The sequence below is a fragment of the Xiphias gladius genome, chromosome 7 (assembly GCF_016859285.1).
Source record: "Xiphias gladius isolate SHS-SW01 ecotype Sanya breed wild chromosome 7, ASM1685928v1, whole genome shotgun sequence".
Lineage (NCBI taxonomy): Eukaryota > Metazoa > Chordata > Actinopteri > Istiophoriformes > Xiphiidae > Xiphias > Xiphias gladius.
Window position 1 is genome coordinate 5,616,930 of NC_053406.1, and position 16,260 is coordinate 5,633,189.

The 16,260-nt window shown below is 39.9% G+C and overlaps 1 protein-coding gene across 1 annotated transcript; it reads left to right on the forward strand.

Moving 5' to 3' along the window:
* The first annotated feature begins 53 nt into the window (after nt 1–53).
* LOC120791915 (solute carrier family 25 member 36-A-like) lies at nt 54–14,963 on the forward strand. The gene is made up of 7 exons (XM_040130768.1): nt 54–519; nt 3,938–4,102; nt 5,974–6,051; nt 8,265–8,365; nt 10,450–10,516; nt 11,119–11,408; nt 11,500–14,963. The coding sequence occupies exons 1-7, from the start codon at nt 479–481 to the stop codon at nt 11,691–11,693; spliced, it is 936 nt and encodes a 311-aa protein (XP_039986702.1). The 5' UTR covers nt 54–478; the 3' UTR covers nt 11,694–14,963.
* Nucleotides 14,964–16,260: the final 1,297 nt, after the last annotated feature.

Consider the following 16,260-nt stretch of genomic DNA (forward strand, 5'->3'; position numbering starts at 1 on the left):
ACTGGGCACCTCAGCCAATCGCCGCCTCTGTTTTGCGGCTTCCCATTCGACGATAAACATTGGGACCTGAGCCTTGGTACCCTCAGTGAGGCAGTGGCAGGGCATGTTAACGTGAAATGAGGCCAAGTCGTGTCCGCAGTCGCTGTTATTACTGCAAGACAGGAATTATTTACCAACATTAAAGACGCGCACACTATGGTGAATTATTATCCTGTTTCACAAGGAGGAGACGCAAAGATGTCGCTCTGACATCGACCTTTACCACCGGAAAGCCGTTAGCTCCGGCAGCTAACGCAAGCTAGCTAAGTTAGCTGTTACATACCGTCGTTTTTTCCATGCGACTGACCTCCACCACAACACAGACGCACTGAGTATCATTTGCTTGCTAGGTTGGGGTCGTTATTCCCCTGTTTTTTTTCACGTCCGCTCCCTTTGTCCCCGTGTGGTGCCCGTGGACGGTTCCCGAATATGATACATAATGAGTCAAAGAGATACCTTAGTTCATCTGTTTGCTGGAGGGTGAGTATATTCCTATGTCATATACATTTAAGAGATGAGCTAGCTAACACGCTCAGGGCTAGCTGTCTTTGCTAGCAGCCGGTGTAGCTACACATACTGGGATGTTAGTATTGGTATGTTCACGATACTGGGATTTGGATAGTGGAATAATGTTAACCTGAAGCTCTTTGTTAGCATCAGTGTGTCAGATGTCAGCTAACCAATCGTGTTTATTCATGTGCACCCGTAAGAGTTGAGCTCAATGTCACAGGTCACAATGACATTTCAATGTATGAATGAAATGGTTGGTTTTTGGAGGCGCGTTCTGTTTTTGCATTGTCAGCCATCGTAGCAGTTATTGAATTTATACGGTATAGCTCAAAATTAGCTTCGTTTCAAGAAGAGGTAAGTGTGAGAAGAAACCACTCTCGGTTTCATCCGTCGTAACGTTAGTGCATCAAAACAAACGTGGGCAAACTGCCAGCAAAGGTCCGTCAGGAAACAGAAAGTGTTTAGAAACCACAGACAAAACCTGTATGCTCGGATGGGACTGATGCAACATCTAAACTCCGTGGACACAGTGGAGTGCAGTCCGGTCTTTTCTGTCATCCTGGTCTGCCAAGGCGGGGTGAGAATGGGCTGAATTTTGCTCAGATCAAATGTAATTGACGTCTGGAACTGTTATAGGAAGGCTGTGTTTCCACAGTTTTTGTTAGACTGTGCATATTACCTTTGAAAATGGGTGAAACAACATGCTGATGTTTTGACAGAGCCATGGCAAAATGAAATTTTGTAGAATCATGCCACCTTGCCTCAGACAGACTATCCAGGTATTGAGTTGAGTCATTAAGTTTACTATAATTATTTGCTGTGAGGGTAAATGAGCACTTCATTTACTATTGGTAACAACAGAAGTGACTCCTGTGCTGTCTTCTTAGAGCCTTTATTATGTTATTGTGTACATTGATAGACAGATAACTTATGTATTCTGATAAAGAATTATAGCAAAATTAAGTATGTTTTATACTATGTTTTGTATTTTTTGCTTATCAAGCTATAGCCCTCTATACAGGAACTAAGTGTGACCAAATCTGACTCCTCATCAATGCATGTTTTTCCTGTGCCAATATCCTACTTTCTTTGTGGTGTTTATAGTAGCTGCCTGACACCCATTAGCTTACCTTTTGCTAAAAACGTTGTTTACAAGATTTAACCCCAACTAACGATACCTGCTGCCATACTTTTGATTTCCTCTCCTCTGGTCCTGTCCTGCTCAGTACAGTCTTATGGGGTTCCGTTTATTTATGTATTCCATGTAGATATTGTTTTTGTGTTTTCTCTTATAAGTTGTCTGAATATTTATTACATGAGCAGATGACTTTCTCAAAATACCCGAGCTAGTCATGAAATTATGTCCTGGTTGCAGCAATGTGTTTGTACAGGGTGTCGAGTTATGCATGTCTTAAGAGCTTGGCTCACAATTTTGTGAATCTGTTAGTGTTAAAACTTTTAAATGATTTGTTTTACAATTGACAGTCGTCAATGCGGGTTTTGAGAAATGAGACAGCAAAATTAGACACACATGCACAAAAATTTAGCAGAGTGGTTCAAATGGTAGACCATATGATACAGTTTGCTAAAACTTCAACAAATACTTTTTGCAGCTGTTATTTGAGCCCTATTTGCTCAATCCTTCTATGAAAATGCACACAGACCTGGTTAGAATTATTGGCACCCCTGAATTTCAAATACATAGTTCAGAGGCAAATTGACCAATTTAGTATAACTAGAATATTTTAATAAAATGTCAAAGGTTACTGAACAAAAGGAGGGGGATATAAAACATAACAGTGAAATAATACAAACACAAAATGTACCCCAGACACAATTATTAGCAACCTTCAGTAATATTTTGTCGCAGAACCGTTGGCAACAATGACAGCCTCTAAACGTTTCCTGTAGCCATCTAGAAGCTTCTTCCACCTGTCTGCTGGTAGTTTCTGCCACTCTTCCACTGATATGTGTTCAAGCTCTTGTAAGTTTGCAGAAGTCCATTTTGCAATGGCAGATTTCAGCTCTCTCCCAAGGTTTTCAAAGGGATTTAGGTCAGGACTCACTGGTGGCCAGTTTAAAACAGTCCATCTTTTCCTTCTTCAATCATTCTTTTGTGCTGTTCAAAGTGTGCTTTGGGTCGTTGTCCTGCTGAAAGACCCAAGACCTTCACCTCAAACCTAGTTTTCTGACACGGAGTAACACATTTCGCTGTAAAATGCCTTGTTTATCTTCTGATTTCATCATTCCTTTGATACATCAAATGCCTCTAGTACCAGAGGCAGCGAAGCAGCACCACAGCATGATAGAGCCTCCACCATGTTTTACTGTAAGTAGTTTGTTCATATCCTTATGGACTTCATTTTGTCGCCTATAAACAAACTGATGCACTGCATTCCCAGAGAGCTCTACTTTGGTTTCATCTGTCCATAGAACTTTATCCCAGAAAGACTGTGGCTTCTCTATGAAGGTTTTTGCAAATATTTCTCTTGTCTTTTCGTGCCTTTCTTTTTAATAGTGGTGTCCTCCTTGGCCTTCACCCATGGAGTCCTACTTGGTTTAGTGTGCAGTGTATGGTACAGGCTGAAACCGCCACTCCAGATTGGCTCTAGGTCAGCCTGAGGCTCTTCAGATGTCTTGTGTGGGGGTTTTCCACAATCCGCAACAACCTTTGCAGACTTCTGTCATTGAGATTCTTCTTAGCACCACATCCTCGAAGCATCTTAACAGTCTTATGACTGGGAAACTTCTTGATAACAGTACAAACTGTTTAAACAGGGATTTCAAGATCTCTGGAGATTGTCTTGTAGCCTTTGAAATTGTTATGATTTTTGATAATAGCATTTCAGATGCTCTCAGACAGCTCTTCACCATTGTGAAAAACAAACTGGAAGAACTAATTTAAATTCATCAAAAGAGTGCCAATAATTGTCTAGATCGTACATTTCAATCTGTCTTTTATTTCAATATATAACGCTTTTTTTTTTTTTAATTCAGTGACTTTTGACATTTTATTAAATATTCTGATTATACAAAGCTGGTTAATTTGACTCTATTTCCGGAGATATTTTACATTATATACTTGAAATTCTATACATCTGTGAGTTTGGAATGTGGATTGGCACTGTATTCTCCAAGAAACACAAAGCATTCCTGACTCTCACTGTTCACACACTATGTTATTTCTTGTCTATATGCCAGGGAGCTTTAGAATTGAAGTAACTACACTATTGGCTAATTTATTTATACAAGAAAATAACACTTTGCACACCTGTGAGCATACAGACTGTTGTCGCCATCAAAGAACACGTAATATCAGTCTGTCGGCTGATAGCGGAGATTGTTTGCTATCTCACCGACACCTTTTCTATCCCTGTCTTTCTGCCAGTTGTGGGGGCACGGTAGGAGCCATATTGACTTGTCCACTGGAAGTAGTGAAGACCCGTCTGCAGTCATCCTCCATCACCCTCTATGTATCTGAGGTTCAGCTCAGTACCGTCAGTGGGGCCAGTGTGGCCCGCATGTCCCCGCCAGGCCCCCTGCACTGTCTCAAGTGGGTACTCAACATTTATCACTGTCAAACTCATACAACTACCATGTCTTACATACAGTATGTGTTTTATATATATAATACAAAGTTTTGCTAAAACATAAACCTCAGGAAACCTTACTAGCTTATAGTTGTTATTATATGAACTTTAACCAAAATGATTGGAGCCGTTTATGTCATGTATGTAGCTAATGGTTCCTTCTCCCTGCTCTCCCAGAGAAGTTTCGCTGCAGAGTTATGGTTCCTTCTTCAACAGGCACCATGTTGTTACTGTTGTTATTTGGTATGGCTGATGTCCCCCAGGCAAGGCAAACAACTCCCTGAAACCCTACTTCAAAACCTCCCCCTTTGGGAAAACTAAACACAAGAGCAAACATCAGTTGCTTTAGCCAAACAGGAAATTTTATAACAAATCCAACTGTTATTACTTTTTATTCTTGTGAGATTTTCATAAATGTTTGAGTTCTCATGACAGGCTTTTCCGACATTAGGAGGCTTCTCTGAGTCTGTTGGAAAAGTGTGTTTGATGGACCTGTGCCACCCCTAAAATTTACTGAACTAAGTTGCTTTTAAATAAGGGGCCAGTCACAATTGTAGTTTTAATTTTTTTGTGGCAGTATAATCCTAGCTAAATAATTTTAGCACTGTATTAGCAATATAAAACTGTAGTTTAATATAGTTCTGTCAACAGATGCAATGCAATTTCAGATCTGTTCATTTAGTGGCTTCATCACTAGATTATACAGCTTGCAAGAAACAGTGAGGGTAGACATGTCTTGTGTTTTTCTCAAGCCAAAAATTAAGCATGGAGTTACGTTGAAACTAGTATAGGTCTATTGAAGTACCTTGAAACCAGTCACACAACATTGTTGACATGTTGTAGGATACGGTGGACAGGGTGCAGTTAGTGAGCTGCGTGAAAATTTCAAAATGTTCACCTGGCCAGCCTCTGCACACTGAAGCCATATGAGCCAAATGTGAAACACCACAATTTAGACTGAGGAGATTGGAGCACATCTGTCTTTTGTGAGCGCTACACAAACTCTAATAAATGAACAAATGCATCTATGTTACATTGTTCTGCCTTTAGGTTAAATGTTACTGATTTTTTTTTTTTTTGTAAAGCAGCTAATGTGTTTTTGAAGCAAAAACATGCAGCTTAACATATGCTGCAACTTGTTAAACTGGATTTTTTCCCCCTGTATTTATGTGTGTGTTGTATGTGTCCCTGAGACCCTGTAGTGTTCATTACCCCCGACAATACAAAAGTGTTAAACGGGGAAAAGAACTGACAACTGACTACTGACAATTTTTCTATTCTTAGATCCCTAGTATTTTGGGGCTTTGAATGTAGGCTAAAGTTCCTGCTGAGGGTGGAAGGAGAGGAAAGGCCAGACAGTCTTTAAAATCTGAAAGGGTTATCCTGTTGGGAGAATAAATGTGTTCAGTAGATTTAACGACAAGTTAGACCCTAAATTCTAATATTATTCATTTAGATATTTAGACTTTTGCTTGATGGTGGTGCTAGAGGAACAAACAGGGGCCACCAAAAACATAATTCCTACTATTACGACATGAAATATCAATGCCAAACCACGAGATAATTGGGGTAGTAGTTTTAAAAGTACACTTATGCGTAATTGTTGAAAGAACTGACCAACTGACATCACCATCTTTGTGGGTCAAAGGAAAACAATACATTGAAATGTTACTACATAAACTTTGAATTTTAAGTGTACTTTAGAACATCCTAAATTGGAAAACACCGGTAGAGAGTGTTCATCTGCCAGTAATAACTAATATCCTAGAGCATGCAAATGATGGTGGTGGTGGTAGAATCTTAATATATATTTGTCTGTGTGTTTCGTGTTCAGATTGATATTGGAGAAAGAAGGACCTCGTTCACTCTTCAGGGGCTTGGGACCAAACTTGGTGGGCGTGGCCCCTTCCAGGTAAACTGACTCTTCTCAACTTCATCTTCATCATATTCTTAATAGTGTGTACCTCTTTGGAGTATGATGTGAAAGGCTGTGAAGCTATTAGTGCTGTCATTCAGTGAAGACATTCTTAGTCAAGTAATAGTCATTGGATTTCTTTGAATAATTGATTCTTTGATTGAATTGAAAATCTGACAGATTCTTATTCCTCTACAGATTAATACAGTAAGTAAATGGATTAATCAGTATGTTGATTGACGGGAAATTAATTGGCAACTACTTTCGTAATTAATTGTTTGTTTAAGTAATTTTCAAGCAAAAATGCCAAACATTCTATAGTACCAGCTGCACAGGTGTGAGGATTTTGTGTTTTTATTTATTTAATGCAGTAGTAAACTGAAACATCTTTGGGTGTTTGAGCCTTTGTCAGACAACACAAGTGATTGGAAGATGTCATGTAGGGCTTTGGGATATTGAGAATGTGTTTATCATTTTATAGATAGATAGTTTTTATTGTCCCAGAGGGAATATTTATTCTCACTGCCTGTACATATCCCAGACAGAAACATACAGATATGCATAATATATGAAATAAGCTGAATGATTAATCGACTAATCGATCAAATATTCAACAGATTATTGATTATGAAAATAACTCTGTTGTAGCCTTTCTACTGTTCTCCCTATATTGTAAAGCATATGTCTGAATATTGTTTTGATACTAGAGATGTTACTATTATTTTGTATGATGACTAATGGCTCATTCCCCATTAAATACACAAAAAACAAGACTAAAAGTCTTAGCCATGCTAAGCTATACCTCATCAGCCTCAGCTGTACTTTGTTGCAGCTGTGTTTCAAGCTGAATGCTACCATTATGTTAACATGCCTACAATTACCGTGTTACCATGTATGTTAACTTTTGAAAATCAACATGCTGACATTTGACATGTGACATTTAGCAGGAAAGCAGACACAGGTTATGCACTGACAGCAGTTTTTCATGGGACACCTCTGCCCCTCACTACCATTTAGTGACCGAACCAACCAACCAGTGGCTGCTGTGAATGGGCCTTTTTCACAGCAGATATTTTAACATGTCGTAGCAAGAAAAGCACAGGTGTAAACAATAGCATTACGAATGGCTGCACTCCATTTGGGTGAACTATTTCCAGTGTCCTGCTATTGTGCATATTCTCTGATTGACATGGCTTAAGGCATGGTCACGTCACGTTTCTGTTCAATGACATTTATCCGCACTTGGATAAAAAAGGACGTGATTTCACATTTCTGATGTAAGTTCTAAAAACACATTTATGGGCACGAATGCTGTTTTACGGGGAGGAATGGCTGTGAAGAACATTGGTATTATGTAACCACTACAGTGATCCTTGAGGTTACTTGGTGACAAAAAAGCATTAGGGATCTGCAAACATATAGGTCCTATTCATCTTCATTGCTTTTTCAGCAGTTTTTGTGTTGCTTACTGCCAGTGATGTACTCCTTTGGAAAAATGGCAACGGCAGCAGCATTTTAAGAACAGTATTGAGTCTGTGTCTGAGAAATGCTTTAATTACCGTCAGTGGTAATGATAGGAGCAAACTGGTGGCTAATGTCAGTGAGCAGTGATTAATGCTGCAGAAAGCAGGTGCCAGTGCTACGCATTTGCAGAGTGTTTGGTTAGCATCTTAGATGAATGAATGCCGGTGCAGATCAGTGGAGATGAAGACAACAAAGGCCTCCTGAGCTCTGACGCAGATGTAAAGATGACTGCACAGACAAACACTTTTATAATGTGATTGATGAGCTTTGAGCACCATTAACAGTTTAACTGAGCACATTTCACTAATGATTGTAGAAATTAACCTTACAGCAGTGTATACAGTGTTGTTAGTGCTTAAGGGGAAAAGCAAAAGCAGCTTGTATTTAGGTACAAGTATGAACATGATCATTCTGACCTTCTTAATTAGTTAAATCAAATAAAGATATACTTGTATACTGAGTAGCCACTTTGTCTAAGTAAGCTGATGTGCTGAGACAGCTCATTAAGCTGAACCTGACACGGGGACGGTTTACTTGTTAATATATCGTAATTAATAATGCTGCTGGAGGTACATAGTAGACTGAGACTAATTAGCTTCACTAAAACACAACTTACAGTATATAACTTGTTTGGCTTTGTACAGGTGCAACATGCACTGACCTTTCTTTTCTTTTACTTCCAACAGAGCAATCTACTTTGCTGCTTACTCCACTGCCAAAGAGAAACTGAACGGTGTGTTGGAACCTGACTCCACACAGGTACACATGGTGTCTGCTGGAATGGCAGGTAACTATATATCTGAGGTGACAGATTGATATGCAACACCATGCAGTGCTTTTGAACATACTATAACCTACTGAACATTCCGGCACGTGTATCAAAAATGCTGAGTAAATGGACCGGTCTCGTTCGGTGCTGGTAAGCTTGATAGTGGTGTTACATATAGAAACAGCATTTGTAATGTAGGTGCTGAATTGCTGCTTTCAGTCTTTATAATTACTTGCTGTAGAGAGCATGGAGTGGTAGAACTAGTTTGTGCTATGTTGGATTCAAAGGATTTGCCTTTTGAAATACTACAAAGTTTCACAGTCTAAGTACACCAGCCCTAATGCGCCCAAAGACCCTGTGTATGCACAAACAAGTTTATCCTGTTTCCATCACCTTTTCCCAAGACGTACTGCTACCAGAGCAATCTTAAAAATGTTTAATTTAAAATGTAGCATGTTAAGAGGCCAGATTTAAATATTCTCATTCAGTATTCTCTGATGCTTTGTATGTCAAGGGTAGTTCATCTGCTCAGTTGGGAATGCTGAACAATTACAATGTTGGCCAGACAGGCAGCTTCATCTAGTGTGTCTGTGTGTGTCTGTGTGTGTCTGTGTGTGTCTGTGTGTGTCTGTGTGTGTCTGTGTGTGTCTGTGTGTGTCCGTGTGTGTCCGTGTGTGTCCGTGTGTGTCTGTGTGTGTGTGAGGGAGAGAGAGAGAGTGTGAGAGAGAGACCTCAGTCAAGGTCAGCATTTGTCACCATGTCTCTGTCCAGTGGCAACCTGACTGGGCTGAACTGGGTGATGGGATGTCATCAGCCCACTGATTAATCTAGTCTGATACCTACAGCAGAGGTTAGAGCTGGCCTCTGCCAAGGTTAACAACGGCTGTACACTTGGTATTAAGATGACCCCAAGATAGAAGAGGGTATAGATACAGTATTGGTTTTAGAGCCTTACCTAAATGTTGAAAGGCCAGTTTTGTTCTCACAGCCCCCAAATTACCAAATATGTTTGGTCTTTGCCCAAAATGTTTGTCCAGTATCTGATTTTTTATTTATTTATTTTTTTTTTAAATCTCAAATGTCAATATAGATAGCCTAGTAAAAGTACCAATACATTAATTAAAAATACCCTGTTTAAACAAAAGTACAGATGTATTAACAGAAATATGTGCCTTTGTGCCCTGTGACTAACAAATATATTATTAAATACAGCTTTATCGGACTGTTAATAGAGAGCTGAAGTCATGACATCACAACTGGTTTTAATTATTTTATATATAGTGGGCTAGTTTAGCCCAATGGTTCCCAACCTAGGGATCGGGCTGCTCTAAATGCTCACATGATAAATCTGAGGGGTCATGAGATGACGTTGATCATCACTTTTAGCTCAATAGCAGTTAATTATAAATGTATTAATTATTGTTTTTTAGCTGCAGTCTTCTAACATGTCTCTTCTGCTGTCTTGGTTGCGGGATGATCATTTTACATGAATATGGTGGGTTAATTCTTGGGGGATAATTGGGGGGATTTGGGTTTAAGTTCATTGGTTGCATGCCGGTCATTTTGCTACACACAAGCCTGTGTCTGTTTTAGGCTTTTACTCTACTGTAGCTCTCCTTTCGCAAGGGCATGAGACCCCCACACCACCAGGGGTCTCTAGCTGCATCTGTGAGGAGTTACTTGGGTCTGCGTGAGTACTCACCACAGATCTGTGCTTTTTTTTTTTAGTATTTCTGGTTGTTCTCTTTCTCTCTACGCATTTCTATCCTGTTCTCCCTCATCATCTAGGTCATTGGATAAAAGGCGTTTTTTTAACAGCTGTTTGCATGAGACATACAATTTTTATGACATTCAGTTGCTCCCCTACTAGCACACATAGCGTAGTCTATAGAGGGGCTAGCTTTCTCTCTCTTAAGCTGCCCTTGTGGCTTTATATTTTATTCAGAGAACATGTTTACACTGTTTTAATTCAACCAACATGAATGCAGCTTTGTATGTAGAGTGTTAGTTTAAGGGAAGTTTTCTGTGCCACAGACAGCTTGTCACATTTTTAGATTTTGAGCAAAATGTAATCCTGTTGTGTTTTTTTTTTTCCTCCACAGGTTTTACAGCCATCACAGCAACCAATCCAATATGGCTCATAAAGACACGTCTACAGCTGGATGCAAGGTAAACATGACACGAGGCTGTGAGCCTTATAAGTTTCACATTTCAGTTTCCAAATGGAGGCACTACCAGTCAATGTTCTATTATAAGCCCTGTGATGTTTTTCTGTCATGGAATTTTTTATTACCACACCACGACTTCCACAGATATCTATTTTGTGACTTTAAGGGGACACTCAGTAATTTTTATTCCAGAATTACTCTTCCTTTTTAAAGCAAGCCGTACAACAACTGCTGCCTTGCTGTTTTGGTGTGGAATTCTTGGAGACACTTTCACATCTGTATACTGCTTGTGAGCCAAGTGACGTTCCGTGCACTGCAACCATAAAGTTTCTTGCTAACCAGTAACCTTTTTATACACGTTCTGCAGCTTTATAAAGACCCTGTTTGTAGGACTTGAAATTGTGTGGCTTTTCAGACTCCTAGTGGTAGTGTAATCAAGGAGTCTACCTTGACTTCACTTTCTTAATCTGTAAACAAATATCAGAATTGTCGTTATTGTGTAATATTTAGCTACACCGGTCCATGTGAAAATGTAGAAATGGACAAAGTTGGTCCTTGTAATTGTGGCTTTTCAAGACTCGTCGTTGTCCTGTTTGTTGTCAGGAATCGAGGTGAGCGCAGGATGAGTGCTTTTGAGTGTGTGCGGCGGGTGTATCAGACAGACGGCCTCCGAGGCTTCTACAGGGGAATGTCGGCATCCTATGCTGGCATCTCAGAGACTGTGATCCACTTTGTGATCTATGAAAACATCAAACGGCGCCTGTCGGAGGCCAAGGCACCGCAGAACATGGATGAGGAAGAGGAGGCGTCCAAAGATGCTTCTGACTTTGTAGGGATGATGCTTGCTGCCGCCACCTCCAAGACCTGTGCCACAAGTATTGCTTATCCTCATGGTGAGAGTCAGATTAGCGATAAGCTAATATAGGCTGCTTCACTGGTCGTTATTGCTTTAACCTTTTCTCTCTTCCTTTTTTGCCTTTGCAGAAGTGATCCGCACCAGGCTACGCGAGGAGGGCACCAAGTATCGCTCTTTCTTCCAGACTCTAATGACAGTGCCCAAAGAGGAGGGCTATCGCGCCCTATACCGCGGCCTCACCACCCACCTGGTACGACAGATCCCCAACACCGCCATCATGATGTGCACCTACGAGCTGGTGGTCTATCTGCTGAACGGTTAAAGTCTTCCCCCCCTTTTAGACAGTACATGTAACCCTGCCCCTGTTCGGAGATGAAGAGAAGAAAATGAGAGCAACTGCACACCAGTTAGCACAACAGCCTGCTCACCAGAAGAGGACGGAGTTGGCACGATGACCTTTGTCTCAGTGACGCAAGCGGTTGTTAAAAATAAGTTGGGAGTTATGTTTTATAACCAAAGGGTCTGGCACAATGAGGAGGATAGTAAAGATCCTTGCATTGGTTTGGGGATCTGGGTTTAGCCTTGGCAAAGAAACAGTTTCCCTATTTTTATTTTTATTCCATCCTTTTCTCCCTTTGGTTTTATACATTGCTTATGCAAGCTCAGATTCATAGTGCTGAAGAAAGAACCAGAGTTACAGTATATTCTGCCTCTAACAATACTAATAATGAAAGAGAAATACAGTAATTCCCATGCATACTACATAGTGGAAACAAGACCCTCTTCAGCAGTAGGCCTTGTTCTCATGTTGATGATGAGTTTTTAAAATATTTTATTAACGTCATACAGTATTCCCCTAGAGGCCCAGAATACAGAGATGCCCAGACTCAGTAAGCTGAAGTATCTGACAAAGGTTCAGAAGTTAGTGGGAACAAGGAGAAATCAGTGCTTTGGCTTTTTGAGGAAGGATAAACAGGAAAAAAGGTTGAAGAGGGAGGGAGGGGAATGGGTGACGTACCTTGTGTGGAGATATGACATAGACTATGATGCACAATGGCTGTAAGAGGAGGTGGAGCTCTGGTTGAGTTGTTACAACAAAGGATGTAGAAATGTAGTTGTACACTGGTATTTTGTGATTTCCGGTGCCCTTAGCGAACCTTTTACATATCGTGAGCATAGACACACTCACCTAAGGGTTTTTACTAGCCTACTACTGGTTGTGATATCCTCATAAAGCAGAAACTTACATGCATTTACTGCTCGTTACACTACGCATTTACGTGACGGATATCCGCTTGTCTATTACAAGTGAAGTCTGCATAATGACATCGACCTATGAACCTGTACATGTTTGTGTTAACTATGTGTGGAAGACGAGTGGTCACAAAGGTTCGATAGAGGGTAAAAAGTCACCAAACTAAACCAGAATATAATCCACTATTCTAACTACTGGAATGTAAATAAACAGGAGGAATAACTTTACTAAAAGCAAGGAAATAAAACACTGACCCATATTGTGAATTAAAAATAAATGGTTAAAAAAATTTTAACAAATTGTAATATTGATAGTTATATAAAATACTTACTTTAGTGATTGTGTAGCATTTGTTACCCAGTTATGGCAAAATGCAGACATTTAGTGCATTTTCTTCAGAGGAGAGGGAATTTTCCTCTTTGTTGCTACCGTCTTCTCAAACAAGGTTGTTGTTCTTATAGCACTTTTCAGTGCTATAAGAACGAGTTTCTATGAGATGAGAATCCCCATCTCATTTTGGGTTTTTTTTTTTTGTTTTTTTTTTGGAGAATTCGGGCTAGTTTTACAGGCGAGGACAATCCTCTTGAGTTTACTCTGGAAAACCTTGAGCAGTTTAAACCAGTGTGTGGAGGAAGTGGCCAGGAATATGCTCTTCATAAGCGCACATTAGTTAAATGTAGACCATTATTTGAAAAAAGGAGGAAAAAAAGGTCATTGTTTTCTTGATGCTTTCCCATTTTTCAGGTGCCATTTAAGAAAAAAATTCCCTGCAATTTATTTCAACTGGTTGAAAAAATGAAACAGCTTTTTTTTTTTTTTGCCCATTTAATGTAATTTTTGATGTCCTTCTCGTGAAATGGAAAAGTGCTTGCTCTCTGCTTTAGATACGTTTTTTTTTTTCTTAATTTAAAAAAAAAAAATCTTTTTTTTTTTAGCAGTTTCATGTCACGTTTCAAACTGTACAAGTGACAAAAACAGTGTTTTGCTGTGACCTCATTTATTCTAGCAACCGTAGAAGTAACTTTCCTTCAGTAAACAAATGACACAAGAACCTAGCCTGTTGATAACTGTGTGCAATTTCACGCAAACTTAAAAGGATCTGGCTTCGCCCACAGTGCTGTGGTTATCTTCCAGTGTATTTCAACTCATGCTGATAACTTATCCAAACACTTCACTGCTTCATAGGTCAGAGTGCTGGTGTGCAGCAGTAAACAGCAAGGGCATTTTTGGCATAATATGCAGCTAGACTATGCTCACGTTCTCAGTGCCATTGGACTTGAGACTGCAGAAGCAGCTTCAGTGTGTGTCTCCATATGCTTTTCTCAACTGCTATTACTGACATGATCCTCAATGTGAACAGTGAACAGTTTTACAGCACATGTGAAGGATGCATTAGATTAGCCTCATTGTACGAATCTTATTACAGATGTATCAATGTTTGCAGACAGTGCCATCAACGCACACTATTGATGTAGTGAGATGTGACTCCACGACTGACTCCGTTGCTGCAAGTAGTGATTGGAAGTTTGTGTATCAACGTGCAGGCGACACTCCTATGGGTTTACAACGGGACGGATAGTGTGAGTCGATTGTACTTAATGTGATTTAAAGAGTCAGTTTACCCAAACAACAATAACAAAAAAACACCTGTCTCACCTTTCTCTCACCTTTAGTGGCATTTAGCTTTGGTTTTGTTTTTCCATGTTATGAGATATCTGCGCTTCAACTTGTTGCAGAGTGAATGGAATAGTGTTTCTGGTGCTCATACAGTTGAGTTTTCCAGTGCAAAATTCCATTCAACTCTTTTGCATTGAGGTGGTGGCTGATATTTCAAGACCTGGAGTAAAAAATGCCGGAGGTAAGTGGGAAAATCAGATTTTTTTTTTTCCTTATTTGGGTGAACTGGCTCTTTTAACTGTAAATTTCTATGCATCTCTTTCACTTGTGTCAGTGTATGTTAATTGTCAGATGATGCATTCTTCCCTGCATTCTGTGGTTATTCATTTGCACCCACACGTTTGCATTGTGTGCCTGTGTGTGTGTGTGTGTGTGTGTGTGTGTGCGTTGTGCGTGTGTTGGCTTAAGTGAAAATTGTATGTCAGTTCTGTGGTGTCTTGTGTGTAAGAGACCATAAGCGTATGTATGCACTCAGAAGAATAGCTGCAAACAGTGTTGTTTTTATCTCTTTAAATAAATTGTTGCCTTTTCCTGACGCCCTTTGTTTTTTTTCCATGTTGTCATTGATGAGCCGACTGCGAGCGTGGCTCAGTCTATGCATTCTCTCATATCTGTTTTTGTAAAACAAAAAGTCAATAAAATGGAAAGAGTGCAAGTATATTTCAGTGTCAAAACTCTTTGTTTGCTTTTGCACGGTCCTTGAGTGAAAATCATGATTCTCAAAACGGTGAAATTCTAAAAGGCGTAGTTTTATTTTCTCACTATATGCCTTTCTTGTTGCTTTCACACCGACTTCAAATGTACAGTATGAGTGCAAATATCTTCAACTGACCCAGTGGTGCATTGAGCTAGTCACTACCTTTGTCTGTTGTTTGGTGCTGTTCAAGTAGTTTACAACTGGTTTATCACAGTTTTTTTTTGTTTTGTTTTTTTTGCTGAAAACAGCTGCAGGCTGCTGCCAAAAACAATGCTGAGAATGAATCCGTAAAGCTGAAAGTGACTAAAGCCCCGTAGAGCTGACAGGAACTATATAGTTGGTGATAATTCTCTGCGGGTTCATCGCCACGATCCGGTGGCCCCTTTCACACACAAGTAGTCGTGTAATTCGCTGTTGAGATAAAAAAAAAAACATTGAAAGGCGCTTTGTAAAATTCAATTAGTAACATGTCGATCCTCAGATTTTAGTGCAACCTACCACATGTCACATTTAGTTTACCGGTACAACTGCACAGCTCATATAGGGGAGAGGATGTAAAAAGTATAGTCCTTGTGATATGCTTAGTTGGAGGAGGTAGACAAACCTTACATGCTGGCTGCGAGAACATCACGGAAGAGAAAGGAAGGAGAGGGTTGCAGCATGCCAGTTTTAAAAGTATTCAAAGCTTTACTTTTTCCATCTCTGAATGGTTCCTAATTTACATGAATTTGTTGTTTTGAGACTCTTTTTAAACCATACTTTGATTTTTTGTATTTTCTGTTTTACATTACTCTTACATATAAGGTATTTACTGTGAATAAGGGGCAAACCAGAAAGGGGAGTCAGCTAGAGAGGATATTTGACTATATAAGTGGGTCACTGTATTTGAGTCTCAATGAAAAATGACATAAAGCAACACGCCTGTGTCAGTATTACACGAATATTTGACTGCCTCGGTCTCAGCAATGATAAAGTTGTACATAACTTTTGAGGCAGTGATGCTCCCGTTACTGACGTTATTTCCTTCTGACACAGCAGCTTATGTTGAGCGAGTCAGGGCCTTTTGCGGGACAACTGAGGTGCTGTGCTACGCAGTATAGACTGATGTGGTATTGTTCTGAGAACTGTAACCGTGTCTCAGAGGATGTGCTTGAGCAACTGTGAAAATTACAAAACTGAGCAACACATTGGATGTTCAGCAGCTTAGGTGTGATTAGATTTCCAGCCACCAGGTGGTAGTGTTGACCTGCTTAGCTCCTG